This window comes from Doryrhamphus excisus, chromosome 14 (genome assembly GCF_030265055.1).
Source record: "Doryrhamphus excisus isolate RoL2022-K1 chromosome 14, RoL_Dexc_1.0, whole genome shotgun sequence".
NCBI lineage: Eukaryota > Metazoa > Chordata > Actinopteri > Syngnathiformes > Syngnathidae > Doryrhamphus > Doryrhamphus excisus.
In genome coordinates this window covers 13,022,758-13,050,680 of record NC_080479.1, presented here as the reverse complement: position 1 = coordinate 13,050,680, position 27,923 = coordinate 13,022,758, and the positions used below count along the sequence as shown (strand labels likewise).

General features: G+C 40.6%; 2 protein-coding genes across 7 annotated transcripts; one reads left to right on the top strand and one right to left on the bottom strand.

Moving 5' to 3' along the window:
- Window positions 1-438: 438 nt before the first annotated feature.
- Window positions 439-10,358, top strand: casd1 (CAS1 domain containing 1). Of its 2 annotated transcripts, XM_058047767.1 has the most exons (18): window positions 439-683; window positions 2,672-2,768; window positions 2,877-2,997; window positions 3,546-3,590; window positions 3,679-3,741; window positions 3,810-3,854; window positions 3,948-4,071; window positions 5,721-5,935; window positions 6,035-6,454; window positions 6,521-6,610; window positions 6,686-6,805; window positions 6,873-7,029; window positions 7,098-7,177; window positions 7,252-7,353; window positions 7,445-7,585; window positions 8,133-8,210; window positions 8,290-8,382; window positions 8,872-10,219. In XM_058047767.1, the coding sequence occupies exons 1-18, from the start codon at window positions 461-463 to the stop codon at window positions 9,145-9,147; spliced, it is 2,490 nt and encodes an 829-aa protein (XP_057903750.1). In that variant the 5' UTR covers window positions 439-460; the 3' UTR covers window positions 9,148-10,219. The 2 variants fall into 2 exon arrangements, with proteins under 2 accessions (XP_057903750.1, XP_057903751.1); XM_058047768.1 differs by lacking the exons at window positions 2,672-2,768; window positions 2,877-2,997 and having other exon boundaries at window positions 550-683; window positions 8,872-10,358.
- sgce (sarcoglycan, epsilon) lies at window positions 10,127-27,885 on the bottom strand. Of its 5 annotated transcripts, XM_058047789.1 has the most exons (13): window positions 27,506-27,885; window positions 25,841-25,936; window positions 22,614-22,736; window positions 22,232-22,389; window positions 12,915-12,987; window positions 12,270-12,468; window positions 12,029-12,191; window positions 11,749-11,963; window positions 11,425-11,451; window positions 11,005-11,193; window positions 10,808-10,851; window positions 10,581-10,618; window positions 10,127-10,467 (listed from the first exon to the last, which is right to left on the bottom strand). In XM_058047789.1, exons 1-13 carry the CDS (start codon window positions 27,540-27,542, stop codon window positions 10,417-10,419), a joined length of 1,413 nt encoding a protein of 470 aa, XP_057903772.1. In that variant the 5' UTR covers window positions 27,543-27,885; the 3' UTR covers window positions 10,127-10,416. The 5 variants fall into 5 exon arrangements, with proteins under 5 accessions (XP_057903772.1, XP_057903774.1, XP_057903773.1 ...); XM_058047791.1 differs by lacking the exon at window positions 10,581-10,618 and having other exon boundaries at window positions 27,506-27,881; XM_058047790.1 differs by lacking the exon at window positions 11,425-11,451 and having other exon boundaries at window positions 27,506-27,881.
- Between the last annotated feature and the right edge of the window lie 38 nt (window positions 27,886-27,923).

Below are 27,923 nucleotides of genomic sequence, written 5' to 3'. Positions count from 1 at the left end.
GTACATTAGTACTCTGCGACCAACGCTGCAATCCTACGTAGACCTCTAGAGGGCAGTGTTGTCACTCTTTCGGTTATGTCCTGCGCAGTAAGCCTAACAGCAAAAGTAAGCACTATGATTTAAATATTGGTATTTTTTTGTCTTTGTTGGACTGGTCACGATGATGGTTTGATGAGGTATCTTCATGATACAAAGACCACTCGTCTTTGGAGAATTGTTGTCATTCAGACATTAAGGTAATTGAGAGGCTTTTAAAGAAGTGTCAGGAAGAGAATCGAAAGGTAGGTACACCATTCAAATAAGAGTCGATCAAGCAAAGAAGGACCAGCAGTAACATTTTCTGGACATATGAACCTCCTGTTCAGAAGGTGGCGGTAGTGCACACCAAAGGCTGCTTGCCAACCGCCAATAAAGAACAGTCGTAGAAGAAGAAGGAGAACTACTCTTGTTGCAGCCTAGGATGGGTCTGACGACGGAAGAAGGGAGGGGGGTCGTGGCGTCTGACGCGTCGGTGGAGCTCACAGCTGCTTGTTGTCATGGAGGAGCAAAGATGGCGGGTCTTGCCTATAGCCTGGGCAAGCGAGAAATAAACCAACATTTTACCATTAAAAACGCCAAGCTGATATCGCTGGCGCTTGTTATTTTACTCGTCATATTCCACGCGGTTTCGCGGTATTTTGGAGGTGAGTGGTCGCCCTTTCCTTTAAAGTTCTATAGAGCGAAGGCTTGACACATGCTAATGCTAAAGCTAGTAAGCTGGTTGTTTATGTCTACCTTTTCACCCACCTTGGGTGCAGTCCCGTTACGCTCGCGTTACCTGTAAGGTGGAGGTGTGGCTTTCAAGTATGAAGTTAGATAGCTTTAGGCGACAAAGCTGACTGGTATTTGCGGTCTTGGCTAACACAGTCGAGCCAGCGCTAACGTTCACTTAACGGTGTTTACATGCTCCTGACAGCATGCTTGACCGCTTCACTTCTGCAAAAGAACTGAATGGTGAATGAAGTTAAGCGAAAACGGTTTTATTTCAGTTATCCGCATAAATATTGTACACTGTCATTTACTTGAACAGCTTGGCGGTAGGGGATTTTTATTGCTTAAAACCCCGACAAAAGTCATAACCAGAGTAAATGGAGAAGCATGGCTTTGCAACATTTTGCATTTTGAAATTGTGTTCACTTCCTGTGTGAAAAGGTGTGGGAAAGGTATCAGAGTATCATGTGCTTCCAATGCTACCTTGTTTTTTCTGTTGTCGAAATTTATGACAACGACAGGTGTTGCTTGTTATTCCTGCCAGACATTGCATGCTGTTAGCATCCACACCCACAACTCTTGGAGCAACATCTTGTCCTCCTCCGCTATCATGTGGAGCCCAGTCACTTACACTGTTCATGCATGTCGGCTAGACTATACACATACATGTGGGTAGTGCATGCACATACATTCATTGTGTGTTTATTTATGATGGACAGTTCAATGGTAGCGAGTGCTGGCAGCTAAACTTTGTCAAATCGCTAACAGTCCCGGACAGCAAACATACTTAACTTGTGCATGTGTTAACTTAGCACATTTGTGTTTACGTATTGGGAAATCTTTGTGAGTAGTCTGACAGTTTGAAACGAGAACTCTTTAGGCAGAAAATGCAAGAGGTCCTAAATGAGGGAGAGGGAGCTTTTTTATGGGTGCAGGCTGTGGCTGTATTTTGGTATGGTGTTGGTTAGGGCTGCAACCGATTAATGGGTCGATTAATTTTTTTTCCTGATTAATCAATGTAACTAATTACGAAAACTGACAGCATCAGAGGATATTTGCATATTTTACTAAAAACTAGACCTGGGTGCAATTCCACCCTCGGCCATGTGGAGTTTGCATGTTCTCCCCGTGCATGTGTGGGTTTTCTCCGGGTACTCCGGTTTCCTCCCACATTCCAAAAACATGCTAGGTTAATTGGCGACTCCAAATTGTCAATAGGTATGAATGTGAGTGTGAATGGTTGTTTGTCTATATGTGCCCTGTGATTGGCTGGCGACCAGTCCAGCGTGTACCCCGCCTCTCGCCCGAAGACAGCTGGGATAGGCTCGAGCACCCCCGCAACCCTCATGAGGAAAAGCGGTAGAAAATGAATGAATGAACTAAAAACTACTGTGATTACCAAAATAGTTGTCGATTAATTGGGTCATGGATTAATTGTTGCAGCTGTAGTTTCAGTTGAACGCGACTGTTTGGTTTGAATAAAGCCATTGTTCATGGACAAGCCAAACAGGTGTGCCTAATAAAGTGTCTGGTGATTGAATGTATATACAGCACATGGGATTGTGTTCGTGGGAAGGGAGCTTTGTTTACACGCGGAGAGCAGCTGCTGCATCTTGTGATGACACTAAATGGCCATGTCTCTCTGCACTCTGCCAAACCTTCCATAGTCGCTCTTCCTATTGATTGATTCAATTGCAGATGACTCTTCTCATTTGGCGCACACAAATAAACGTCTGTCTCCGAAGGCTTGCTTTATTTTGTGCCCTTCTCCATAGCGGAGCCCAGTGTTACTGATAGCACCGAGTGGGTACAGATAGGGGAAGCTTCATTCAGGCTGATGGAAATTATTTGAGAATGCAGAGCATTGTTTAGAGCCCGGTCTTACCAGTAGCTTCTCTGTGTTCTGCCCCCTCACCCCCAGGCGGAGATTCATGTGAATGGCTGCTGTCCAGCGGACGTTACTTGGGGGAGAACGTTTGGCAGCCTTATGGCTGCATGATGCACAAATACAGAAGCATGTGAGTAGCACCAACTGTGGGGGATAGTGTAAGTGCATGTGAAACTAAGTAGACAATGGGCCTTGCTTGTGCATTTGTAGTGTGTGACTCTCTTTCTTTGTTTCACAGTGAAGCTAAAACATGCCTTTCAGAAAAGCGAGTGGCCTTTCTCGGAGATTCCCGAATAAGGCAGTTGTTTTATTCCTTCATCAAAGTTATTGACCCTGGTCAAAGAGAAGAGGGTAATAAGGTATGTGTGGTATTATGTATTGTATAGGAATGGGCAGTTTTAAGCCACAAAAAAACCCAATCATTTTATAAAAACTCGGCCTGTATCTCTTCCATTGAAATACAAACCAGGAAGTGAAAAGGCATCTCACTGTGTTGTGTGAAGGAGATTGAACCTGTTTATGGTGTTATATTTGTTTTTGTTTTTTTAATTATGTGTTGGTTATGTCGTGGCATCGTTGTTTAGACATTTTGGCTAAATATATACGGCCACATTTGTCTCAGATGAGAGTCTACTCCCTTTTTTTGGGGGGGTACATACAATGTCAATATAGCTCAGAACACAATATTCTGTATGCCTTGGAAAATCAGTCAGCTCAGTTCTTCATGATCCTTCAATCAACTATTATTCCCATTCCTGAAATGCCATTGAAAGAATTCCAGGCAACATACTTAGTATTAGTCAATTGCTACCCGCAACAAAAGCTTTCCGGTTTGAGTTCAAGCTGGAGAGTCACGCTCTGTTTGTAACAGACGTCCTTTTGTGTCCCCATGTCCGACCGACTGAAGCATGCAGAGATTTCTTTTGAAGAAAAGAGCTCCTCTCTTTACGTGGTGAGCTATTTGTAGATGTGGTTTTATATAAGCCGTGGCCATCATCTGACAGCAGAGGAAAAACATCCGCCTTTCTTTGTGTTTCAAGGACTTCCTGTGGTATCCTGAGGCAAATAATTCAATGAAGGAGCGTGTGATATCATGGACACGGGTATGTATGGATATTGTTGATTTTAATATTCTGAAATTTTTTCCGCAACTTATGCATTGTTTTTGCAGGAAGGTTCAGCAAAGCCAGATGTTGTCATCCTCGGTGCTGCAACGGTACGCCCTAAAAAAAAAAATAAGTCCAATGGCACATTTTTAAACTGAAAGCATACCCACCCTTCATTCTCTCGATTTCATTATTTACCACAGTGGTCTATCAAGTTGCACGGAGGCTGCGGTGAGACGCTGCAGCAGTACAAAGACAACATGACAGCCATCGGCATTCACCTGGAGAGACTGGCCAAGCACGGGGAGATCTATTGGGTCCTGCAAGGTCTGCTTCTAATTCACTAAAGTCAAAGTAAAATACGGCTGCTGGCGTTTCCCTTTCACCTCAGTGATGAATCTCCCATGTGATTGCCACAGTCATAGCACATGCCATTTAACCACAGAGTTGACTTTGTGTTTTTTCAGGCTCATTTGTCTTTGCAATCATCACAATTATGTTGTGCCGCAGAGTCTTCATCCCGATAGTCAACCTTTACTGAGGTGTTTTGTTGGCAAAGTAAATCTAAACCAAATGGTGCACGCTCACAGACATTGTCGTTCGCTACATGTTAATAATACCCAATGTACACAATCTGTGCATAAAAGTAGTTGTGGAACTTTTTAATCTCCCTTACAAGGCTTATGGCATTTCATAGTCCATCTGTGCATAGTTGCGTCCTCTGCTTATCAGTGATCTTGACGGACATGCGATTGTCCTTTTCAGAGCTGTCTTTCACGGTATGTGAGAAAACACAACAGATGCCATAAATACTAGCGTCACAGGCCAGTCTGATGGGTTTTAGCCGGGCAAAATGGGTGAGCAGCTCATCTGACACGGCCTCCTTAAGTGCTTTCTCACATACCTCAGACCACACCCACTTTGCATTGGTCTGCATCAGTGCATTTATTGGGTTCAGATTAGTTCAGTTTGGGAGAAATTAATAATTAATTATATAACGTCGGCTGTGACACGATTTCTATTTTCTCTGTTGCTATATGCGTGCTTGTCAATGATGTGTCCACAGTCTGAGATTGAGTTTTTGAGGGTATTTAAAACTCAAATGTATAGGCCATATTAGCCAAGCAAGTCATTTGAGGTTCTCCAGGTGGACGTTGTCGTCTTGTAGCTGCGATAATGATGATGTCATCACGGTAACCTGGAATACCTTTTTACCACTTTAGCCATCAGTTTCTGTCGTGCTGCTGAGATGCTGCTTACAGAGTCCTTCAGGAGTGTTTCATAATGAGGAATTTCCTGTGTGGCTCCTCCACTTTCATTTGTAGGTAGGCTTGTGCTAAGCCAGTCTTTTGAAAACATGTAGGGTCACTTAAAAGTCACCGTATATTCCAACGCCTTCAGTATTTCCTTCTTAGTTACTGGGGTCCATTCAACTATTGACAAGATCTCGGATGTTACCAAGTTCTGCTTCCGCCTTTTGGATGCAGGTCCAAATTCCGATGCAGGTTGGAACCAGGCCACATATGGCACTGGGCGGTCTTTGTGGAATCTTCACATACTAAAAATGGTGGCCATTTTCTCCACTCGTGGGCACACACGGCATGACATACATTGTCTTTGTATGTCTTCAGCTTGAAACCTGATACATCTGGAGTGAGCCAGATCGTTCCAAACAGGTTCTTTTGCAGAGCAGAGTTGGCTAGTTTGATTCCATGTACTGTATGATGACCATGATACAGTACATGACTGTATGATGGACCATATCAACCTCATTGGATTATGAGACCTAGATCATCTCTCGCCTCAAGTTATTAACGTCACGATTGTCTGATCTTGGTGCATGCATGTATCTTTGTTAGAATTTAGGCAATAGAGATGTAAGGTGGTGTAAGATCTATGTGGTTGTGTCATTTCCAAAAACAGCCGATGAAACCTGACAGTTCCTCCTTAGTGACCTAATTACCTTTACCTTTTAGACCCAGTCAATGAGGAAGTGTTGCGCAGCGACAGGAAGATGATCACCAACCAGCAGTTGGACCAGTACAATGAGGCGGCCGTGCACGCCCTCCGCAGCGGCAAGGGTTCCAACGGGTCCGGAGTCAAGCTGCTCTCTGCGTCCCGCCTGGCGGCATTAGAGATGATCAGCCAGTCAGACGACGGACTGCACGTCCCAGAAAGCAGCAGGAATGTGGTTCGTTGGATTCATATTAATTCATATTAATTAATATTCACATTAGTGGACCAGTTGAATAATATCATAATGTCTGTCATAACTGCTGTGTCATGTCAGGGAGCCATGGTCCTGATGAACGCCGTGTGCAACAAGCGCCTGAGGCCCATCGACGGCTCCTGCTGCCAGACGTTACCGCCGCCCAACTTCCTCCAGAAACTATCCGCGTGCTTCTTCGTGGGTTCCGCCCTCGTCCTGCTGACCCTTCACCTCCTCTGCAACAACCGCCACCACCGGCCCGTTCCGCCAGACGTGGAGAGTCTGGAAGAGAAAAAGCCAGCCACTGCAGCTGCCCCGCTGGGTCTGAAGGCCACGTTGCAGACCCTCTGCAAGATGGGAGTCATCATGGCGTACTTTTACCTCTGTGACCGGGCCGATGTGTTCATGAAGGAGCAGAAGTTCTACACACACTCCACGTTCTTCATTCCGCTCATCTATATATTTGTCCTGGGGGTGTTCTACAGTGAGAACAGCAAAGAGGTCCTGAGATAACTTTTAGTTGTGCCTCCATGGAGACTTTACTGAAGTTCTTTCCTTTCCCCGCAGACCAAATTATTAAATCGAGAGCAAACGGATGAGTGGAAAGGCTGGATGCAGCTGGTCATCCTCATCTATCACATATCAGGCGCCAGCGCTGTGAGTCCTTCTAATATCATTACTACACGCGTCTTAGGAACGGGCTTTAATACAAAGTCAATGACTGCCTTTTAGTTCATTCCAGTGTACATGCACGTGCGGGTGTTGGTGGCCGCCTACCTTTTCCAGACCGGATACGGACACTTTTCCTTTTTTTGGCTGAAGGGAGACTTTGGACTGTATCGAGTGTGCCAGGTGAGACTTTATCTGCACAGGACCAAGCCATCAGCACGGTCAATTATTGTCTATTCTCTTCCTCCAGGTTCTTTTTCGTCTCAACTTCCTGGTGTTGGTGTTGTGTGTGGTGATGGACAGGCCGTACCAGTTCTACTACTTTGTTCCACTGGTCACCTTCTGGTTCGTCATCATCTACGGCACGTTGGCCATGTGGCCTCAGATCCTCCAGAAGAGGGCCAACGGTACGTGCCTGACCTCAAAGACGTTGAAATGTGTTTGGATTTGAGCTTATCTTCTGTATTTTGTGCAGCTAGCAGCATGTGGCACCTTTGTGTCCTGGCCAAGCTTCTGGGCCTCCTGGTGTTCATCTGCATCTTTGCGTACTCGCAGGTCAGCCTTAAATACCTGCTGTCAAACCAAGCCGTCACCTGTTCGTGTCATCATCTGGTCCTTGTGCTTCCTAGGGTTTCTTTGACAGTATCTTCTCAGCCTGGCCCATCTCCAAGCTGTTTGAGCTGAACGGAAGCATCAGTGAGTGGTGGTTCCGATGGAAGCTGGACAGATTTGTAAGTGGTGTCCCATCAGGGAAACACTGGCATCAGATGGATGCCATTTTTCCTTTTGGGAGCCGACCGCTTTGGATGTGTTGTGTTGCAGGCGGTGATACACGGCATGTTGTTTGCCTTCATCTACCTGGTTCTACAGAAGCGCCAGGTGCTGTCCGAGGGCAAAGGAGAGACGCTCTTCTCAGCGAGGATCTCCAACCTGCTCCTCTTCCTCTCAGTCATCACCTTCATCGTAAGACAACTCTATAATGTTTCAACTTGGAACTTGTAGCTTTTTTACCTCGGTTTTATCGTTTATGGTGGATGCTCTGAAAGCTTTATTGTCACTGTAGTCAAGACGTACAAACCAATGGCTGACCAGCATAGGGAATATCATAAAACAGAAGAATTCAGCTAAAAATGGAGGAAAACCAAAAATCCTTTGGCCAATGTCACAAGTAAATGTGCAAGAAATTGGTTGTGTTGACAACCACTTATGTTTACATCAGGCAATCCAAGGGGCGTCGACAAACAGGTTCCACTGTAATAAATTCAGGCCTACATTTGTTACAATTTCTTGTGTGGATAATAAGTTATAGTATTAAGTTAATATTTTGGTTGCAAAGGCAGCGCTGGTGTACCTAATCCTTCAATTATTCTAATTACTAAAGTCAACTGGCTTGATCAGGAATAATCTTCCTCAATCTCTTCATCTCGGTTACAAAATCATAAAAAAAAACAAACCCAAACCATATTATTGTGAGCAAAGGATTAAAGGCTTTCTTCTGCGTTCATTCCAGACATATTCCGTGTGGGCGAGCAACTGCAACAGCAAAAGCGAGTGCAACGAGATGCATCCGTACATCTCTGTGGTGCAGGTACGCGTGCTCCTTCATGGATCCGGTTTCAAACCTTCACGCCAGGATCTAAGGGAGGTGTTTGCTGTGTCATCCTCAGATCTTAGCCTTCATTCTAATTAGGAACATTCCCGGCTACGCCCGCTCCATCTACAGCTCCTTCTTTGCCTGGTTTGGGAAGATCTCTCTGGAGGTAAGACAAACCTGAATGGCTCCAATGTAGAACTCAATGAAACGGGACTACGCTAAATGTGCCATTAAAATAGCACATACGTGAGTAAAACATCGAAAATTGGGATTATAAAATGCTAATTTTAGCTCCAGTTTCATTACATTTGCATAGGCCCAACAATAACATAAAATATTAATAGGTGATAACTCATCATATTATGGACCTTGCAACAGTAAACCACCACCATTTGACATCTCTATTTAATAATAGATTATAAAATAAAATATTAATTAGCTAGGTTGTGATGATGAAACTGTTGTCCTGCCTTGCTGCAATACCTTGGATTCTATGTACAAATATTGTAGTAGCATACTTGTTAAGATGAACTTTTCCTCTATATAATTATTGACACATTATTTCATATTTGCTGTGTACACAAACACATGCCATAAAAACAGCACCTAACTTGTCTGTTTTGCTGCCACCTGGCGGCCAAATGTGTCCTTGCAGCTGTTCATCTGCCAGTACCACATCTGGCTGGCGGCAGACACCAAGGGGATCCTGATCCTGATCCCCGGAAACCCATCTCTGAACATCATGGTCAGCTCGTTCATCTTTGTGTGCGTCGCTCACGAGATCTCCCTCATCACCAACGACCTGGCCCAGGTGATCATCCCCAAGGACACCGCCGCTCTGCTCAAGAGGGTGGGGGCTGTGGGGGTCCTGGCTCTGCTGGTACAGCTGACGACCAGAGACAGCTGGACCAAGTTTGACCACAGGGTGTGACTGAAACCCGCTGACTCACTCTTGAGACGGTACGAGGGGGGGGCGGAGGGGCCACCTTTTTTGAAAGGCTGCTGAAAACGCTGACTTTTCTGACTGCTGTGATAGTCGCACACTGAACAACAACTTCCATGTAGAAGAGATTGTTTCAGCTCCGCACTGGACGTCCCTGCAGGAAAGGATCTCCTAACTACAAACTCCGTCCACTTCTCAACACGTGCTGCATTCTCTGCTTCCACCGAGACTGTGTGAGTATTTGACTTTAAACAGGAAAATATGCAACACACAGAACGAGAACAAACCCCCCCACACACACGCCCCCTTTGACATATTTTTGCTAATAATGTTGGAGTAATCTGGTACTGTGGTCATTCTGCTGTAGCTCTGAAATTCTATGTGATATGTACAGTATTTAATTATTTAAAATGAAGCTTATATTTTATACTTTTTTTCTTTTATTTTGTACTTTTTGTCAAGTGAAGAAAAGTATTGCAGTGCTCCAGCTGTGTTTTAGTGCTCAGTCTGCCTCATAGAACACGACTCCAAAAAGGTTAACAAGCAGCGCTTCACTCTACAACGTAGCCTCATGTACCAACATGCACTGACTGGCCCGACTACCACGCAAATATTCTTTTTGTTATCCTCTCCGATTTAAAGGTAAAGGCAGGATTTAGCACTTTTATTTAATGTAAAAAAATGAGTTGGACGTGCAGCTAATTTTCTGCACTCAATCCAACTTTTATTAAGAAAATGAAAAGACTGATGCTTTTTTACATTTGTAATAATACATTATTACATGGATCACTTCCAGTCATGTCAGCGTTTCACTTGTTTACTTTCTCATTGCAGTACAGCGCTACTTTTGGTCTCTGGCCTTAATTGTTGGTTTTGGTAGTGTAAAAGCAACAACTATTTATACTCTTTGAAATGTTACACGAGTAACCTTTTTTTGTGATGTCTTAAAAAAAAAATGTGAAATGTATCCATATTTATAAATGCCTTTATTCTGCTGTTCATAATGTTGGTAATAACTTGATAAAATGTGCACTTTTGCATTCTATTGTTGTTTGTTTACTGAATATTGGGACAAAATGAGTGAATTAATAGTGTGCGTTTAGTGGAAAAATCCATTTTCCTTGTGCAAAGAAAGTATAAATATGCGTGACTTTTTGCAAACAACAATATTGAAATGTTCCCTTTAAGACACTTTGGAGGCATGCTGATTGGCACAGATGTTAGTTACGTAGGTGGACAAACATGGCATTTTTTCAGTTACAAATTCAGTGCTTCCGCCACCTTTCTCTCCTCAGGAATACCATTTACCTAAAAACAAGGAAAATACAAGTAAGTTACTGCAAGTCTTTGCATGCGATTAATCAACAGTTAAAAAAAAAATGTAGACCAAGTAGTCCAAATAAATGGATTTCCAGCCCTACCTCCAACCTTCTAAATGTAGACATGACATAGTTATCTCCTTTGTTAGCAGTGAAAAGAAAGAGGAGCGTGTTAGTGCACCATGCACACCACAAGAGGGCGCAATCGCAGCAAAATTAGTAGCTTTGTGATTACATAGCTGGAATTAAAAGTAGAATAAGACTGAGTCCAGGATTATTCCTACATGCAAGCAACGCATGCACATATGTCATGCATATGTAACACACACCTGATGGCTGCTGTTGTGGTATAGTAATCTGATTTTGCAGGTTCCTGAAGTAGAAACGCACATGCAAGAGCTTTAATCCACATGTGAAAAACATGTTCCACATATTTGTCTGCTCCAACTCATTAGTCCACATCATGGGACACCTTAAACCTCTTGAGGGAAAAAAAAAAACAAAGGTGATTAGAAGCTGTACTCACGTCTGCGTCTGCATGAGTGGCATGCTGGTGGTCTCGTAGTTGTCCGGGTGGATGGGCGGGACTACTTCTCCGCTGACGGGATTGAAGACAGGTAGCGTGGAGAGCGGCCATGAGATTTCCCGGTTCTTAGACATGCTGCGCATCTCTTTGGTGGACTTTTGGATGGAGCTGTGGTGGACCAGCTGGATCCTGGAGATGGTAGACGGTAGACACACACACGTTACATTCATGTTGTTCAGCCATGTCTTACATCACAGAAGCTTTTTAATATTCTTTTTAATTGTTTACTATTGAAACTAGATTTAGGGGCAGCCCACTAGATGAATGGATGCTAACACACAGAATGAACAAGATGCTGATGAAAAAAGCAACATGGAGGACAAAAAAATAAATAAGACACAGGAGAGGTGAAAGACTTACGCTGATGTTTGCATGTTTCTTTTTTGCCTAGAAACAAAACAAAAATGGGTGAATTAAATACTAATAGCAGTAGTAACCCACACACACACACACACACACACACACACACACACGATGGAGTGGACACACCTCTCCCAAGCCTGTGAAAGGTGAAATGATGACATTGGGGTTGATGAACAGCCATCGCTATGGCAACACTACACAAGTGAATGGTCATGAAAAGCTGCAGTTCCCGGTCCCGATTGGCGCTAACTCCCTAGCTACATCCCCCCCACCCCCCACCCTACCTGTATTGCATACCAAAATACAAAGAGACACACTTACACCCCCTCCCTTCGGCAGCACATAGTGTAGCCAAGGATGAAGAGGAGCGCGACCGCCACCGCGGCGGGGACCGCCAGCGTCACAATGAAGTCTGTGAAGTAGTCCCGGCTCTTCAGGGACTCAGACGGTGGGTTGTACTCCCCGAATTCAGGCAGGATTCCAGGGCCCGGTTCGACGCGTGTAACATACACCGGAACCACTTTGTTGATGTCGACCTACACGAGACAAATTGCGTGTTAAGTGCATGCTAACACGAGGCTAACACGTGCCGCTTCCTCACCAGGGAGATTTTACACCAGTCGATGTGAAACTGAGCTCGGAACTTCTTGTCACAGCTGATGACGGGTTCCATCTCCTGGCTGCAGCGGAGCTGGTTGTGAGGGCTCTCCACCTCGCGTAGGCACGACGAAAAGGGAACGTCTGCACCGACCATCACGTACACGCTGTGCACAAGTAAGTCACATGACACTTTCTTGTGGTCTGCATCAGAGGTAAGATTTCCTACAGTTCTAAACGCTCACCCTTCCTTCAGGTTATTAATGGGCAGTGGCACACGCCCGCCACGGTCCAACGCTGATGTGATGTTGATGGCGTTCAGGCGCTCGGGTTGCCATACGTTCTTCACGGCACCTAGGAAGTCCCCCAGCACCTCACTGGCCAGCATCTCCTCAACGTTCATGTTTTTGATGTAAAACTCAGCCTGGTAGGGCAGCGGGAACTCTGGCGGTGGAGATGAAAAGGCGAGAGAGGGGACGAGGGCAAATGTTAATCCAGAAAGCTCTGACCAGGAGATCTCGGCACATCCTGCTGGGCCAGATGGAGCATGGTAGTACAGTTCCGTGTACAGTAGCACATACGTGCACACATGTGAGGTGCTGGTCCAGGCATAACATGGAACAGCTGGTTCCCTGAAACCGCCATCTTTCCACTACAAGATTGTATCATTAATCGTGACGTGCCATTGTCGCTTATTTTCATTATTAAATACAATCAAACATTGTCATCAATATTACGTATAAGACATTAGTCTTAGTAATGTCTTATATATATTAATGATGAATATGTTTCATATAAAATGACACCATTCCACAAGTGATTTTACGCCCAGTGTTTAATCAGGATGTTTGAGTGTGTGTGTGTTAAGCTCCCACGTTGGCGCCGCTTACCCTCGGTGGCCATGATGTTTATGACCAAGTTGTGCCGTGCCGTCTCGAAAGTGCGTCGGTTATAGGCGGTAATCTGCAACACACACAGAGGGTTGAGGGTTTAAGCTCAGATCAGTGAAGCTTATACAACAGCGGTTCTCTGGACGGGCCTGAGCTGGGTAGGCCTCTCTACACCCAGCCGGGACGCTGCGTGGAGGAGGAGCATGCTGGGACCACTAAGCCTTTTGGGAAAGGAATTTCTGCTGTAGCTTACAAAGAAAGCACAAACAACGTAATGGCATTAAGCCCAAAAAGCAGAACATTGTGTCATGCTAATTACAGCAAATTAGCTGAGCTCAGTAAACAGCACTATATCTCCCACTCTGCATTGGTTCTATAGTGGAATGAAAGGAGAGAAGGAACCCTCATGTCAGCCTTTGTCACAGTACCTGGAGGCGGGGCTATGAGTGTGGATCCACAGGAAGAGTGCTAGCAGTTAGCAAGCAAATTTTGAATTTGGTGATTTTTGACAAAAAACGTAAGGGGTTAGTATGTCGTTTTTTTCGTTGTTTTCAACTTGCTTTTATTGCTCTTTTCTGTCAAAAATAAAAGTGGAAACCTCACACACACTCAACAGGGGACCCAGAAGCATCCAAAACTGGCATAAAATGCCAAATTTTGAATTTGGTAATTTTTGACAAAAAACGTAAGGGGTTAGTATGTCGTTTTTTTCATTTTTTTCAACTTGCTTTTATTGCTCTTTTCTGTCAAAAATAAAAGTGGAAACCTCACACACACTCAACAGGGGACCCAGAAGCATCCAAAAATGGCATAAAATGCCAGATTTTGAATTTGGTGATTTTTGAAAAAAACGTAAGGGGTTAGTATGTCGTTTTTTTCGTTGTTTTCAACTTGCTTTTAAAGCACTTTTCTGTCAAAAATAAAAGTGGAAACCTCACACACACTCAACAGGGGGCCCAGAAGCATCCAAAAATGGCATAAAATGCCAGATTTTGAATTTAGTGATTTTTGAAAAAAACGTAAGGGGTTAGTATGTCGTTTTTTTTCATTTTTTTCAACTTGCTTTTAAAGCACTTTTCCATCAAAAATAAAAGTGGAAACCTCACACACACGCAACAGGGGACCCAGAAGCATCCAAAACTGGCATAAAATGCCAGATTTTGAATTTAGTGATTTTTGAAAAAAACGTAAGTGGTTAGTATGTCGTTTTTTTTCATTTTTTTCAACTTGCTTTTAAAGCACTTTTCTGTTAAAAATAAAAGTGGAAACCTCACACACACTCAACAGGGGACCCAGAAGCGTCCAAAAATGGCATAAAATGCCAGATTTTGAATTTGGTGATTTTTGAAAAAAACGTAAGGGGTTAGTATGTCGTTTTTTTCATTTTTTTCAACTTGCTTTTATTGCTCTTTTCTGTCAAAAATAAAAGTGGAAACCTCACACACACTCAACAGGGGACCCAGAAGCATCCAAAAATGGCATAAAATGCCAGATTTTGAATTTGGTGATTTTTGAAAAAAACGTAAGGGGTTAGTATGTCGTTTTTTTCATTTTTTTCAACTTGCTTTTATTGCTCTTTTCTGTCAAAAATAAAAGTGGAAACCTCACACACACTCAACAGGGGACCCAGAAGCATCCAAAAATGGCATAAAATGCCAGATTTTGAATTTAGTGATTTTTGAAAAAAACATAAGGGGTTAGTATGTCGTTTTTTTCATTTTTTTCAACTTGCTTTTATTGCTCTTTTCTGTCAAAAATAAAAGTGGAAACCTCACACACACTCAACAGGGGACCCAGAAGCATCCAAAAATGGCATAAAATGCCAGATTTTGAATTTGGTGATTTTTGAAAAAAACGTAAGGGGTTGTTAGTATGTCGTTTTTTTCATTTTTTTCAACTTGCTTTTAAAGCACTTTTCTGTTAAAAATAAAAGTGGAAACCTCACACAAACTCAACAGGGGACCCAGAAACATCCAAAACTGACATAAAATGCCAGATTTTGAATTTGGTGATTTTTGAAAAAAACGTAAGGGGTTAGTATGTCGTTTTTTTCGTTGTTTTCAACTTGCTTTTAAAGCACTTTTCTGTTAAAAATAAAAGTGGAAACCTCACACACACTCAACAGGGGACCCAGAAGCATCCAAAAATGGCATAAAATGCCAGATTTTGAATTTGGTGATTTTGGAAAAAAACGTAAGGGGTTAGTATGTCGTTTTTTTCATTTTTTTCAACTTGCTTTTATTGCTCTTTTCTGTCAAAAATAAAAGTGGAAACCTCACACACACTCAACAGGGGACCCAGAAGCATCCAAAAATGGCATAAAATGCCAGATTTTGAATTTAGTGATTTTTGAAAAAAACGTAAGGGGTTAGTATGTCGTTTTTTTCGTTGTTTTCAACTTGCTTTTAAAGCACTTTTCTGTCAAAAATAAAAGTGGAAACCTCACACACACGCAACAGGGGACCCAGAAGCATCCAAAACTGGCATAAAATGCCAGATTTTGAATTTAGTGATTTTTGAAAAAAACGTAAGGGGTTAGTATGTCGTTTTTTTCATTTTTTTCAACTTGCTTTTATTGCTCTTTTCTGTCAAAAATAAAAGTGGAAACCTCACACACACTCAACAGGGGACCCAGAAGCATCCAAAAATGGCATAAAATGCCAGATTTTGAATTTAGTGATTTTTGAAAAAAACATAAGGGGTTAGTATGTCGTTTTTTTCATTTTTTTCAACTTGCTTTTATTGCTCTTTTCTGTCAAAAATAAAAGTGGAAACCTCACACACACTCAACAGGGGACCCAGAAGCATCCAAAAATGGCATAAAATGCCAGATTTTGAATTTGGTAATTTTTGACAAAAAACGTAAGGGGTTAGTATGTCGTTTTTTTTCATTTTTTTCAACTTGCTTTTAAAGCACTTTTCCATCAAAAATAAAAGTGGAAACCTCACACACACTCAACAGGGGACCCAGAAACATCCAAAACTGACATAAAATGCCAGATTTTGAATTTGGTGATTTTTGAAAAAAACGTAAGGGGTTAGTATGTCGTTTTTGTCGTTGTTTTCAACTTGCTTTTAAAGCACTTTTCTGTCAAAAATAAAAGTGGAAACCTCACACACACTCAACAGGGGGCCCAGAAGCATCCAAAAATGGCATAAAATGCCAGATTTTGAATTTAGTGATTTTTGAAAAAAACGTAAGGGGTTAGTATGTCGTTTTTTTCATTTTTTTCAACTTGCTTTTAAAGCACTTTTCTGTTAAAAATAAAAGTGGAAACCTCACACACACTCAACAGGGGACCCAGAAGCATCCAAAAATGGCATATAATGCCAGATTTTGAATTTAGTGATTTTTGAAAAAAACATAAGGGGTTAGTATGTCGTTTTTTTCATTTTTTTCAACTTGCTTTTATTGCTCTTTTCTGTCAAAAATAAAAGTGGAAACCTCACACACACTCAACAGGGGACCCAGAAGCATCCAAAAATGGCATAAAATGCCAGATTTTGAATTTGGTGATTTTTGAAAAAAACGTAAGGGGTTAGTATGTCGTTTTTTTCATTTTTTTCAACTTGCTTTTAAAGCACTTTTCTGTTAAAAATAAAAGTGGAAACCTCACACAAACTCAACAGGGGACCCAGAAACATCCAAAACTGACATAAAATGCCAGATTTTGAATTTGGTGATTTTTGAAAAAAACGTAAGGGGTTAGTATGTCGTTTTTTTCGTTGTTTTCAACTTGCTTTTAAAGCACTTTTCTGTCAAAAATAAAAGTGGAAACCTCACACACACTCAACAGGGGGCCCAGAAGCATCCAAAAATGGCATAAAATGCCAGATTTTGAATTTAGTGATTTTTGAAAAAAACGTATGGGGTTAGTATGTCGTTTTTTTCATTTTTTTCAACTTGCTTTTAAAGCACTTTTCTGTTAAAAATAAAAGTGGAAACCTCACACACACTCAACAGGGGACCCAGAAGCATCCAAAAATGGCATAAAATGCCAGATTTTGAATTTGGTGATTTTGGAAAAAAACGTAAGGGGTTAGTATGTCGTTTTTTTCATTTTTTTCAACTTGCTTTTATTGCTCTTTTCTGTCAAAAATAAAAGTGGAAACCTCACACACACTCAACAGGGGACCCAGAAGCATCCAAAAATGGCATAAAATGCCAGATTTTGAATTTGGTAATTTTTGACAAAAAACGTAAGGGGTTAGTATGTCGTTTTTTTTCATTTTTTTCAACTTGCTTTTAAAGCACTTTTCCATCAAAAATAAAAGTGGAAACCTCACACACACTCAACAGGGGACCCAGAAGCATCCAAAAATGGCATAAAATGCCAGATTTTGAATTTGGTGATTTTTGAAAAAAACGTAAGGGGTTAGTATGTCGTTTTTTTCAACTTGCTTTTATTGCTCTTTTCTGTCAAAAATAAAAGTGGAAACCTCACACACACTCAACAGGGGACCCAGAAGCATCCAAAAATGGCATAAAATGCCAGATTTTGAATTTAGTGATTTTTGAAAAAAACATAAGGGGTTAGTATGTCGTTTTTTTCATTTTTTTCAACTTGCTTTTATTGCTCTTTTCTGTCAAAAATAAAAGTGGAAACCTCACACACACTCAACAGGGGACCCAGAAGCATCCAAAAATGGCATAAAATGCCAGATTTTGAATTTGGTGATTTTTGAAAAAAACGTAAGGGGTTAGTATGTCGTTTTTTTCATTTTTTTCAACTTGCTTTTAAAGCACTTTTCTGTTAAAAATAAAAGTGGAAACCTCACACAAACTCAACAGGGGACCCAGAAACATCCAAAACTGACATAAAATGCCAGATTTTGAATTTGGTGATTTTTGAAAAAAACGTAAGGGGTTAGTATGTCGTTTTTTTCGTTGTTTTCAACTTGCTTTTAAAGCACTTTTCTGTCAAAAATAAAAGTGGAAACCTCACACACACTCAACAGGGGGCCCAGAAGCATCCAAAAATGGCATAAAATGCCAGATTTTGAATTTAGTGATTTTTGAAAAAAACGTATGGGGTTAGTATGTCGTTTTTTTCATTTTTTTCAACTTGCTTTTAAAGCACTTTTCTGTTAAAAATAAAAGTGGAAACCTCACACACACTCAACAGGGGACCCAGAAGCATCCAAAAATGGCATAAAATGCCAGATTTTGAATTTGGTGATTTTGGAAAAAAACGTAAGGGGTTAGTATGTCGTTTTTTTCATTTTTTTCAACTTGCTTTTATTGCTCTTTTCTGTCAAAAATAAAAGTGGAAACCTCACACACACTCAACAGGGGGCCCAGAAGCATCCAAAAATGGCATAAAATGCCAGATTTTGAATTTAGTGATTTTTGAAAAAAACGTAAGGGGTTAGTATGTCGTTTTTTTCATTTTTTTCAACTTGCTTTTATTGCTCTTTTCTGTCAAAAATAAAAGTGGAAACCTCACACACACTCAACAGGGGACCCAGAAGCATCCAAAACTGGCATAAAATGCCAGATTTTGAATTTGGTAATTTTTGACAAAAAACGTAAGGGGTTAGTATGTCGTTTTTTTTCATTTTTTTCAACTTGCTTTTAAAGCACTTTTCCATCAAAAATAAAAGTGGAAACCTCACACACACGCAACAGGGGACCCAGAAGCATCCAAAAATGGCATAAAATGCCAGATTTTGAATTTGGTGATTTTTGAAAAAAACGTAAGGGGTTAGTATGTCGTTTTTTTCATTTTTTTCAACTTGCTTTTATTGCTCTTTTCTGTCAAAAATAAAAGTGGAAACCTCACACACACTCAACAGGGGACCCAGAAGCATCCAAAAATGGCATAAAATGCCAGATTTTGAATTTGGTGATTTTTGAAAAAAACGTAAGGGGTTAGTATGTCGTTTTTTTCATTTTTTTCAACTTGCTTTTAAAGCACTTTTCTGTTAAAAATAAAAGTGGAAACCTCACACAAACTCAACAGGGGACCCAGAAACATCCAAAACTGACATAAAATGCCAGATTTTGAATTTGGTGATTTTTGAAAAAAACGTAAGGGGTTAGTATGTCGTTTTTTTCGTTGTTTTCAACTTGCTTTTAAAGCACTTTTCTGTCAAAAATAAAAGTGGAAACCTCACACACACTCAACAGGGGACCCAGAAGCATCCAAAAATGGCATAAAATGCCAGATTTTGAATTTAGTGATTTTTGAAAAAAACGTAAGGGGTTAGTATGTCGTTTTTTTCATTTTTTTCAACTTGCTTTTAAAGCACTTTTCTGTTAAAAATAAAAGTGGAAACCTCACACACACTCAACAGGGGACCCAGAAGCGTCCAAAAATGGCATAAAATGCCAGATTTTGAATTTGGTGATTTTTGAAAAAAACATAAGGGGTTAGTATGTCGTTTTTTTCATTTTTTTCAACTTGCTTTTATTGCTCTTTTCTGTCAAAAATAAAAGTGGAAACCTCACACACACTCAACAGGGGACCCAGAAGCATCCAAAAATGGCATAAAATGCCAGATTTTGAATTTGGTGATTTTGGAAAAAAACGTAAGGGGTTAGTATGTCGTTTTTTTCATTTTTTTCAACTTGCTTTTATTGCTCTTTTCTGTCAAAAATAAAAGTGGAAACCTCACACACACTCAACAGGGGACCCAGAAGCATCCAAAAATGGCATAAAATGCCAGATTTTGAATTTGGTGATTTTGGAAAAAAACGTAAGGGGTTAGTATGTCGTTTTTTTCATTTTTTCAACTTGCTTTTATTGCTCTTTTCTGTCAAAAAAAAAAGTGGAAACCTCACACACACTCAACAGGGGACCCAGAAGCATCCAAAACTGGCATAAAATGCCAGATTTTGAATTTGGTAATTTTTGACAAAAAACGTAAGGGGTTAGTATGTCGTTTTTTTCATTTTTTTCAACTTGCTTTTATTGCTCTTTTCTGTCAAAAATAAAAGTGGAAACCTCACACACACTCAACAGGGGACCCAGAAGCATCCAAAAATGGCATAAAATGCCAGATTTTGAATTTGGTGATTTTTGAAAAAAACATAAGGGGTTAGTATGTCGTTTTTTTCATTTTTTCAACTTGCTTTTAAAGCACTTTTCTGTTAAAAATAAAAGTGGAAACCTCACACACACTCAACAGGGGACCCAGAAGCGTCCAAAAATGGCATAAAATGCCAGATTTTGAATTTGGTGATTTTTGACAAAAAACGTAAGGGGTTAGTATGTCGTTTTTTTCATTTTTTTCAACTTGCTTTTATTGCTCTTTTCTGTCAAAAATAAAAGTGGAAACCTCACACACACTCAACAGGGGACCCAGAAGCATCCAAAAATGGCATAAAATGCCAGATTTTGAATTTGGTGATTTTGGAAAAAAACGTAAGGGGTTAGTATGTCGTTTTTTTCATTTTTTTCAACTTGCTTTTATTGCTCTTTTCTGTCAAAAATAAAAGTGGAAACCTCACACACACACTCAACAGGGGACCCAGAAGCATCCAAAACTGGCATAAAATGCCAGATTTTGAATTTGGTAATTTTTGACAAAAAACGTAAGGGGTTAGTATGTCGTTTTTTTTCATTTTTTTCAACTTGCTTTTAAAGCACTTTTCCATCAAAAATAAAAGTGGAAACCTCACACACACGCAACAGGGGACCCAGAAGCATCCAAAACTGGCATAAAATGCCAGATTTTGAATTTAGTGATTTTTGAAAAAAACGTAAGGGGTTAGTATGTCGTTTTTTTCATTTTTTTCAACTTGCTTTTATTGCTCTTTTCTGTCAAAAATAAAAGTGGAAACCTCACACACACTCAACAGGGGACCCAGAAGCATCCAAAAATGGCATAAAATGCCAGATTTTGAATTTGGTGATTTTTGAAAAAAACGTAAGGGGTTAGTATGTCGTTTTTTTCATTTTTTTCAACTTGCTTTTAAAGCACTTTTCTGTTAAAAATAAAAGTGGAAACCTCACACAAACTCAACAGGGGACCCAGAAACATCCAAAACTGACATAAAATGCCAGATTTTGAATTTGGTGATTTTTGAAAAAAACGTAAGGGGTTAGTATGTCGTTTTTTTCATTTTTTTCAACTTGCTTTTATTGCTCTTTTCTGTCAAAAATAAAAGTGGAAACCTCACACAAACTCAACAGGGGACCCAGAAGCATCCAAAAATGGCATAAAATGCCAGATTTTGAATTTGGTAATTTTTGACAAAAAACGTAAGGGGTTAGTATGTCGTTTTTTTTCATTTTTTTCAACTTGCTTTTAAAGCACTTTTCCATCAAAAATAAAAGTGGAAACCTCACACACACGCAACAGGGGACCCAGAAGCATCCAAAACTGGCATAAAATGCCAGATTTTGAATTTGGTGATTTTGGAAAAAAACGTAAGAGGTTAGTATGTCGTTTTTTTTCATTTTTTTCAACTTGCTTTTATTGCTCTTTTCTGTCAAAAATAAAAGTGGAAACCTCACACACACTCAACAGGGGACCCAGAAGCATCCAAAAATGGCATAAAATGCCAGATTTTGAATTTGGTAATTTTTGACAAAAAACGTAAGGGGTTAGTATGTCGTTTTTTTTTTTTTTTTCATTTTTTTCAACTTGCTTTTAAAGCACTTTTCCATCAAAAATAAAAGTGGAAACCTCACACACACTCAACAGGGGACCCAGAAGCATCCAAAAATGGCATAAAATGCCAGATTTTGAATTTGGTGATTTTGGAAAAAAACGTAAGGGGTTAGTATGTCGTTTTTTTCATTTTTTCAACTTGCTTTTAAAGCACTTTTCCATCAAAAATAAAAGTGGAAACCTCACACACACTCAACAGGGGACCCAGAAGCATCCAAAAATGGCATAAAATGCCAGATTTTGAATTTAGTGAATTTTGAAAAAAACGTAAGGGGTTAGTATGTCGTTTTTTTTTCATATTTTTCAACTTGCTTTTAATGCACTTTTCTGGTCCAAAAGCATATGGGGCGAGGTTTAACATTAATAAAATGGCGCTTGCATCGGATATTACCCACAAATGCATCAAGATGAATCTAGATTTCACCCGCCAATTGCCATACCCAGTGAATGACCGATGCACTTGCATTGCACACATCGATTAATATTGAATATTTTCCACACCCTTAGTCTATACAGGCAACTTCTGTGTCAAGCTAATGTGTCTCGTGTCTTTTGCTGTTTCGGTTAGCAACATAAGATAATAGCATATACGTACAGTGTGAAGTGACTATTTTCTAGGGAAAGTTTTTATTTGTTTCAAGTGGATGACACACCTTGATCAGTTGAGAAATGGTGTCTACTTAGAATGGATGACACACCTCTATGACTGTGGGCTTGCCCACATGCTCGGCGGTGGGGGAGCCGTAGAGCACCCCATCACTATGAGGACTCCTCTGGATGTAGCGCAGCCAGCCGGGCCGGTCTGGGAAACCCATCAGGTTGGTACTGAAAGTGATGGGGTCGCTAGCGGCATCACCTGCGGGCACAGTATCTTAATGAGATGTACTCCAATGTTCTGACCTATCTAATGTTCATTTAGATCTACGGGACGGAATGTGAAAGTGTTGCCAGCAAAGCACTTTTCCTCGGGTGGAATATTATGAACGGTGCTTTAGCATTTATAGAGCATGACTTTCAACAAGCTGCATGAACTGTAAAGTATTCCAACACACTAAATCACCACATTTGGAAATACTCTACCTGATTTGGGGTAGAGAGGAAATTCCCCTTTGAAGTATTCTCTTTCCAAAACGTGGACAAACAACACTCCCGCTGATGGGTACACGTTACGGTCTGCGTGGGACCTCGACAAGATGGTGAGCACTGAAACAAGAGTTTGCATGTTTTAATTATTATCATGTTGCTAGTACGCTAGTGATGATTAGTGTCTCTGCTATTATTTGTATGGCTTTGAATATATAAATATTCCTTAAAACACTGGCATTCAGTAAAGAGGTCCTGATGGTCACAGACCGGAGTCCTTGAAGAAACTGTTGTCAACTGTGAAAAGTGTAGCAGGAGCCATGGAGGAAGAAGTAAAGCAGAGACGCATTGAAGTGGTTTCATAATTTTCCTGGCCATTGCATTTTTGGAATAAGAAGGAGGAAACACAATCAATCACGTGTCCGCAATTAAAGGCTGGAGGTTATTTGTTCCTTTTTCTCAAGTCAGCCAGCCCTACTCTTCTACCCACTTATCATCCCTTCATTTCTATTTCCCCCTTTATGTCCTGCAGTGGGTGGGCACTCTTTCTTTAATCGCCATCGGAGACTGAGTGCACAAGGAAAGAGAAAAAAAAAAAAAAAGAGTAGTGGGAAAAGAAAAGCAAGTGTGGTCGGGAAACGTGCCTGCAGACACACAGCTCGGCACGCATACAGTGGATGTCTGTAAATATACTGTACATGTTTTGTATTCTAATCAGCATCAAACTGGCATTGCTAACCCAACTGCCACTATCACATAAGAAGGGGACTGAGGAAGATTCCAAGGAGAATCTCATGAACAGATTAATAGAGGATTTAGCTTCTAATCCGTGGCCACGAAAGAGGAAATCACCATTGTTGAGAGCGACCAAAGTCAGAGAGGTTAAAACAATGATGAAGGGTCACTGCTAGATTTGGATTATTAAACTGTAGTCTCCCTAAAGTGCATTGAGGAGCTGTGAGAAGTCTAAAGCGCAAGCACGCGCATGTTAAATGGGGCAACATCTGACACAGACGCTGACCCGGCCATATGTCTGATGTCCCTGAGGGCTCAGTCACAGCTGGGTATAATCAATGGAATTTTTCATGACACTTGCCATGGTGTTACTTGGATAAATCAGGCCAGATTTTTCTGAAAATGCTTTGGTTTGCATTTGATATGTAAACAAAGGATAGCATATCAATCAGCATTAGATAATACCCAACGTCGTGGCTGGTGTTTTTTTTTTTACGACAGCTCCCTAACATTACAAGACCGAAAATACACACAATGGTTGATGCCCTCCACAAACCCACACTTACACATTCTATTCTATTACCCACCCCTTCAGTCAGCACACAAAAGAGACAAAGGGCCTCCAGCTTGCACTCAAGCTCAAGAACCGGCTATTCCACGAACAGCCCATCCACACATAATGTACAATGTATTTTTTTAATGTCAATCACAACTCTAAAGGTGACTGTATGAGTCTTATTTCATGTCCAGAAGGCTGTAAAAATGTTTAAACCTGTATTTAGAAGAAAATAAATGTTTTTTTAATGCCATAACTACAGAAAATATACCAATACAATACAAGCAGTTGATGTTTGCTAAATACAAGGATGAAGAGTCTTGAACCAGTCATGATGTGCTATATATATCACTATATTGACACTTACTATGGTACCCATTATGTCATTGGATGGTCATATCACCTCGTACTTCGGTACAAAAATAAAATAAAAATAAATAAATAAATAAAAATTAAAAAACTTAAATTATATTAGGAAAGCAGGAAGTGAACAAATGTAACAGTTACTGATTGTAAAAGTACCAGATGGAGGGGTAGGATTTAATAAGCTTTGCTTCTTCCTACTCCTTTTGGACATGTGGAACTGTGAACTGATTATGTGATGCACTCAATTGTAATCTGATGCATGTTCAAATGAAATAAAACCATTACCATTACCAATTACTAATATTGAATCCTATTTTGTGTAAATTCACGTGTACATGCAGATCTGGAATCCTGATAAACAAGGGACACAAAGTTACATTAGATGCCTTCTGCTGTATTGTTTCCCCATTTTTGCTTAATTTTATGCAGCGGCCAAGGAAAAAAAATAGCCACAGGCAGAAAACAGTCCCCAGAGCTCTGTCTCGTGTTTTAATTATTATTATTATCGACGACAGAAAGATTAAATGAAACCAAAATGTGTACCTAAAGCAGCAAAGCGTAATAGCGTATTTCAGAGTCATCTTTCCAGGTGCCATGTCTGTTCTCTCAGTGGTAGACGGAAGCAAGTTCGCTGTTTCGCTGTTAGCTAGCTTCTCTAGCTAATAGGATATCAATGTGGTTGACTATGATGGACTGAGCCACTGTGAGGCTCTGCTGACAAATCATGGCATCCTGACTCTCTGCCAAGATGGTCTGCAGGGTTCTTACTGTATGTAATACATCAGCCATTCCCGGTTAATGCGTAACTGTCCAATATAGACTGCGGCATCTGATCCAACAGAGCTTTCTAATGTATAGAAAGACAAAAAAAAAGGTCTGGAATGTGCAGCCAACTGTCTTCTGCTAGTCATGTACAGACTTATTCTCTTTACATTTCAGAAAATACCACACTAACCGTTATTAAAAGCGATTCCCATTAATGACTAACAGGCCTTGGGGGTATTTTGGAAATAACTAACCTTGTGCAAGCTGAAGTCTCAGGCGTGATGCCATTGTACCTAAACTGGGCTGAGAGGCCTCCAGCAAGCTGACGCACAGTCAAGGCAAGAACATCCTTTAGTTCCTTCAGCTTCATGTGTGCAAGTCGCTCCAGTCAGGAGGAATGCATGTGGTGCTTTGGTGTTCGGCTGGGTAGTGAGGAAAACAACGATCGCTACTGTTGAGATCAACGCTTTGGCTTTGTGCCGGTGCTGAGTCGCCACTGAGAGCACAACCTGGAAGTGAAAGTAGACTGACGGCGATGGCAGACGAGCAGAACTGAAGGTAAGCTAAATCTAAGTCAACTATTATCATTCGCTAGTTTTGGAGTAGGCCCGTGTGTCTATGTGACCATTTCAAGTTGAGTTTAACTGTTGGAGCCGGTAAACAACTGAAAACATTCATGCCAGTATTAATGGGGGGAACCAGTTGAGCGTGACATTGTGTTATGACAGCAAGGAGGAGGGCAGTGGGGAGGGAGGGACAGCGGGTCAACACATGAAGTGTACCACTGCACATGCCCACTCACCATTTCTGTACAAGGCTGTTCTCTGCCTCCAGCCCACGGTTCTCTCCTTTTGGACATGTCTCTCATGCATGACGCTACTGGCATGCACAATGTAGACTGGAGGATCAGTGGATGAAAGAGTGGCCATTTGTCAATGACAGAGCAAATTAATTATTGCAATACTTTCTTCAATTGCACCTAAACCTAACATAGTTGTGATATGACCATGAAGAATAACAGCATCTGAGTTCATTGTAGCAACGTCAGATTATAGGACAAGGACAGATTATATGATGATGGCAGCAGCTACAATTTAGGGCACCTTTTATAATGATTTGCATAACATTCAGGCCTGAATTTGCCTCCATTTTAAGTTTAGCGAGACATAAACAGCTTGTTGACGATATAAAATGAGGTTATACAGCAAAACTGGTGTTATGAATGAATGACAAGCTTAGTAAATGTAAGCTTTGCTGAACAATACACATAAAACAACAATAAAAGGTCGAAGAGGTGCCATTTTTTTGGTTAAAAAAAACGTTTATGTCTTGACACTTTTCTGATCATGTTTGTTCACACTTTGTTCAGCAGCCTTTGAACACACCATAGTTGCTGTGGGATGCGCTAGCCCACAGGTGTCCAAAATTTTCCAAGCGAGGGCCACATAGTGAAAAATGAAAGGATGCAAGGACCACTTTGATATTTTTTAATGCTAGTTATTTTGTAAAAATAGAAAGACTTATTTCTTTAATAATTCCACTGCATGCGACTAAAATTTTGTTATTTTTCCCCATAATAGTACAAGTTTATTCTTGTAAAAAAAAATATCCTGTAATATTTTGACTATATTCTTGTAAAATAAAAAAATAATAATTGTTTAAAAAATATATAATTTTCCAAATATTTCAATGTCATTCTTGTTAATTTTCATATTATGACTTTATTCCTATAATAAAACCTTTTCCTCAACCTAATTACAACTTTGTTACAACTGTTCTTTTCGTTAATATTTGAACTACTAAATTGCATTATTTTTACTCTGTTTTTTAAGCCTTCAGGTTGTGTTTAGGCACAATTAAACCTAGATTATGTATTTTGAACAAGAGTGGACAACAATCAAAGAGAGAGGGTTATGAAGCTGAATCTAACGTAATATTTCCAACTAGTTGCAACTTTTATTGCAAATGTCAATGCAAAAACTGAGAATGTCAACGTGTTTACTGACATTCTAGTATCTACTTGCACATTTTACAATTATTTGCATTAACATTCAAAGCTTAACTTGCCTCCATTTTGTAATATTTAGTAGCCTTATGTTGTGAATGAATGACAAGCGTGCTAGAAACAAACAAAATGGGTGCTCCAATTATCTTTTCACAGCTGCCCACACGAGCCAATTAGCATAAACCTGTCATTCAAACCAAGGCACGCGCCATCACATATTAATTGTTATTTTAATGGTAGTTTACAATGAATAACGTGTCACGAAGCAACGCAATGAAACACGCCAAAGAGTGTTATTACAGGCTTAGCGTTGAAGGCACTCCACCCGAGTAGCGGTTAAGCTGCATTTGAAACGTTAGCCATTTTCCATGACCCTTCCACTGCGTGCTAACTAGCTAGGTAGCTCGCTAGCAGGCTTCCTGTCATGGAGACCGCATCGAACGTCAACATTTCGTTACATACCGGTCGCCAGCCACACAGCGACGACTGCAGCCGACATGGTGCTTTGTCCTTTGTCCCGAGTCTCACATGAAGCTAGATGTTTCTTCTCAAATCGCCACTGGGTTTGACAATCATGATGTTAAAAAGCATCCTGCAGCATTCCTTCCTCCGCCTCCTTCCTTCGCTCTCACTGGCTGGCTGACACATCTGTATGGAAAAAGACGGCCGTCACTAAAAGGGGAAAATGTTGTAAAATACGGGTTGGGATGGAACGCTCTATTTACACCACGCCTTCGACATCATCAGGGAGAGAAAGAAAATGGCTTAGTGTGTCTCGAAAATATTTTAAATACACAAAATACGCTTTTTCTCTCCTCAATTGACCTCAAAGACGACACTTTGGTCCAGTGAGCCACGTGACTGATTTTCCAAATATGGA

Excerpts from the sequence above, each read along its gene's own strand:
- casd1 (XM_058047767.1), top strand. The coding sequence starts at position 461 with ATGGGTCTGACGACGGAAGAAGGGAGGGGGGTCGTGGCGTCTGACGCG. Across the intron at positions 7,030-7,097 it reads CCTCCAGAAGAGGGCCAACG|CTAGCAGCATGTGGCACCTT; the intron begins GTACGTGCCTGA and ends TATTTTGTGCAG. Across the intron at positions 8,211-8,289 it reads CGTACATCTCTGTGGTGCAG|ATCTTAGCCTTCATTCTAAT; the intron begins GTACGCGTGCTC and ends TGTCATCCTCAG.
- sgce (XM_058047789.1), bottom strand. The coding sequence starts at position 27,542 with ATGTCGGCTGCAGTCGTCGCTGTGTGGCTGGCGACCG. Across the intron at positions 11,452-11,748 it reads TGCTGCCGAAGGGAGGGGGT|GCAAAAAAGAAACATGCAAA; the intron begins GTAAGTGTGTCT and ends TTTTGTTTCTAG. Across the intron at positions 10,468-10,580 it reads CTACATTTAGAAGGTTGGAG|GTAAATGGTATTCCTGAGGA; the intron begins GTAGGGCTGGAA and ends CCTTGTTTTTAG.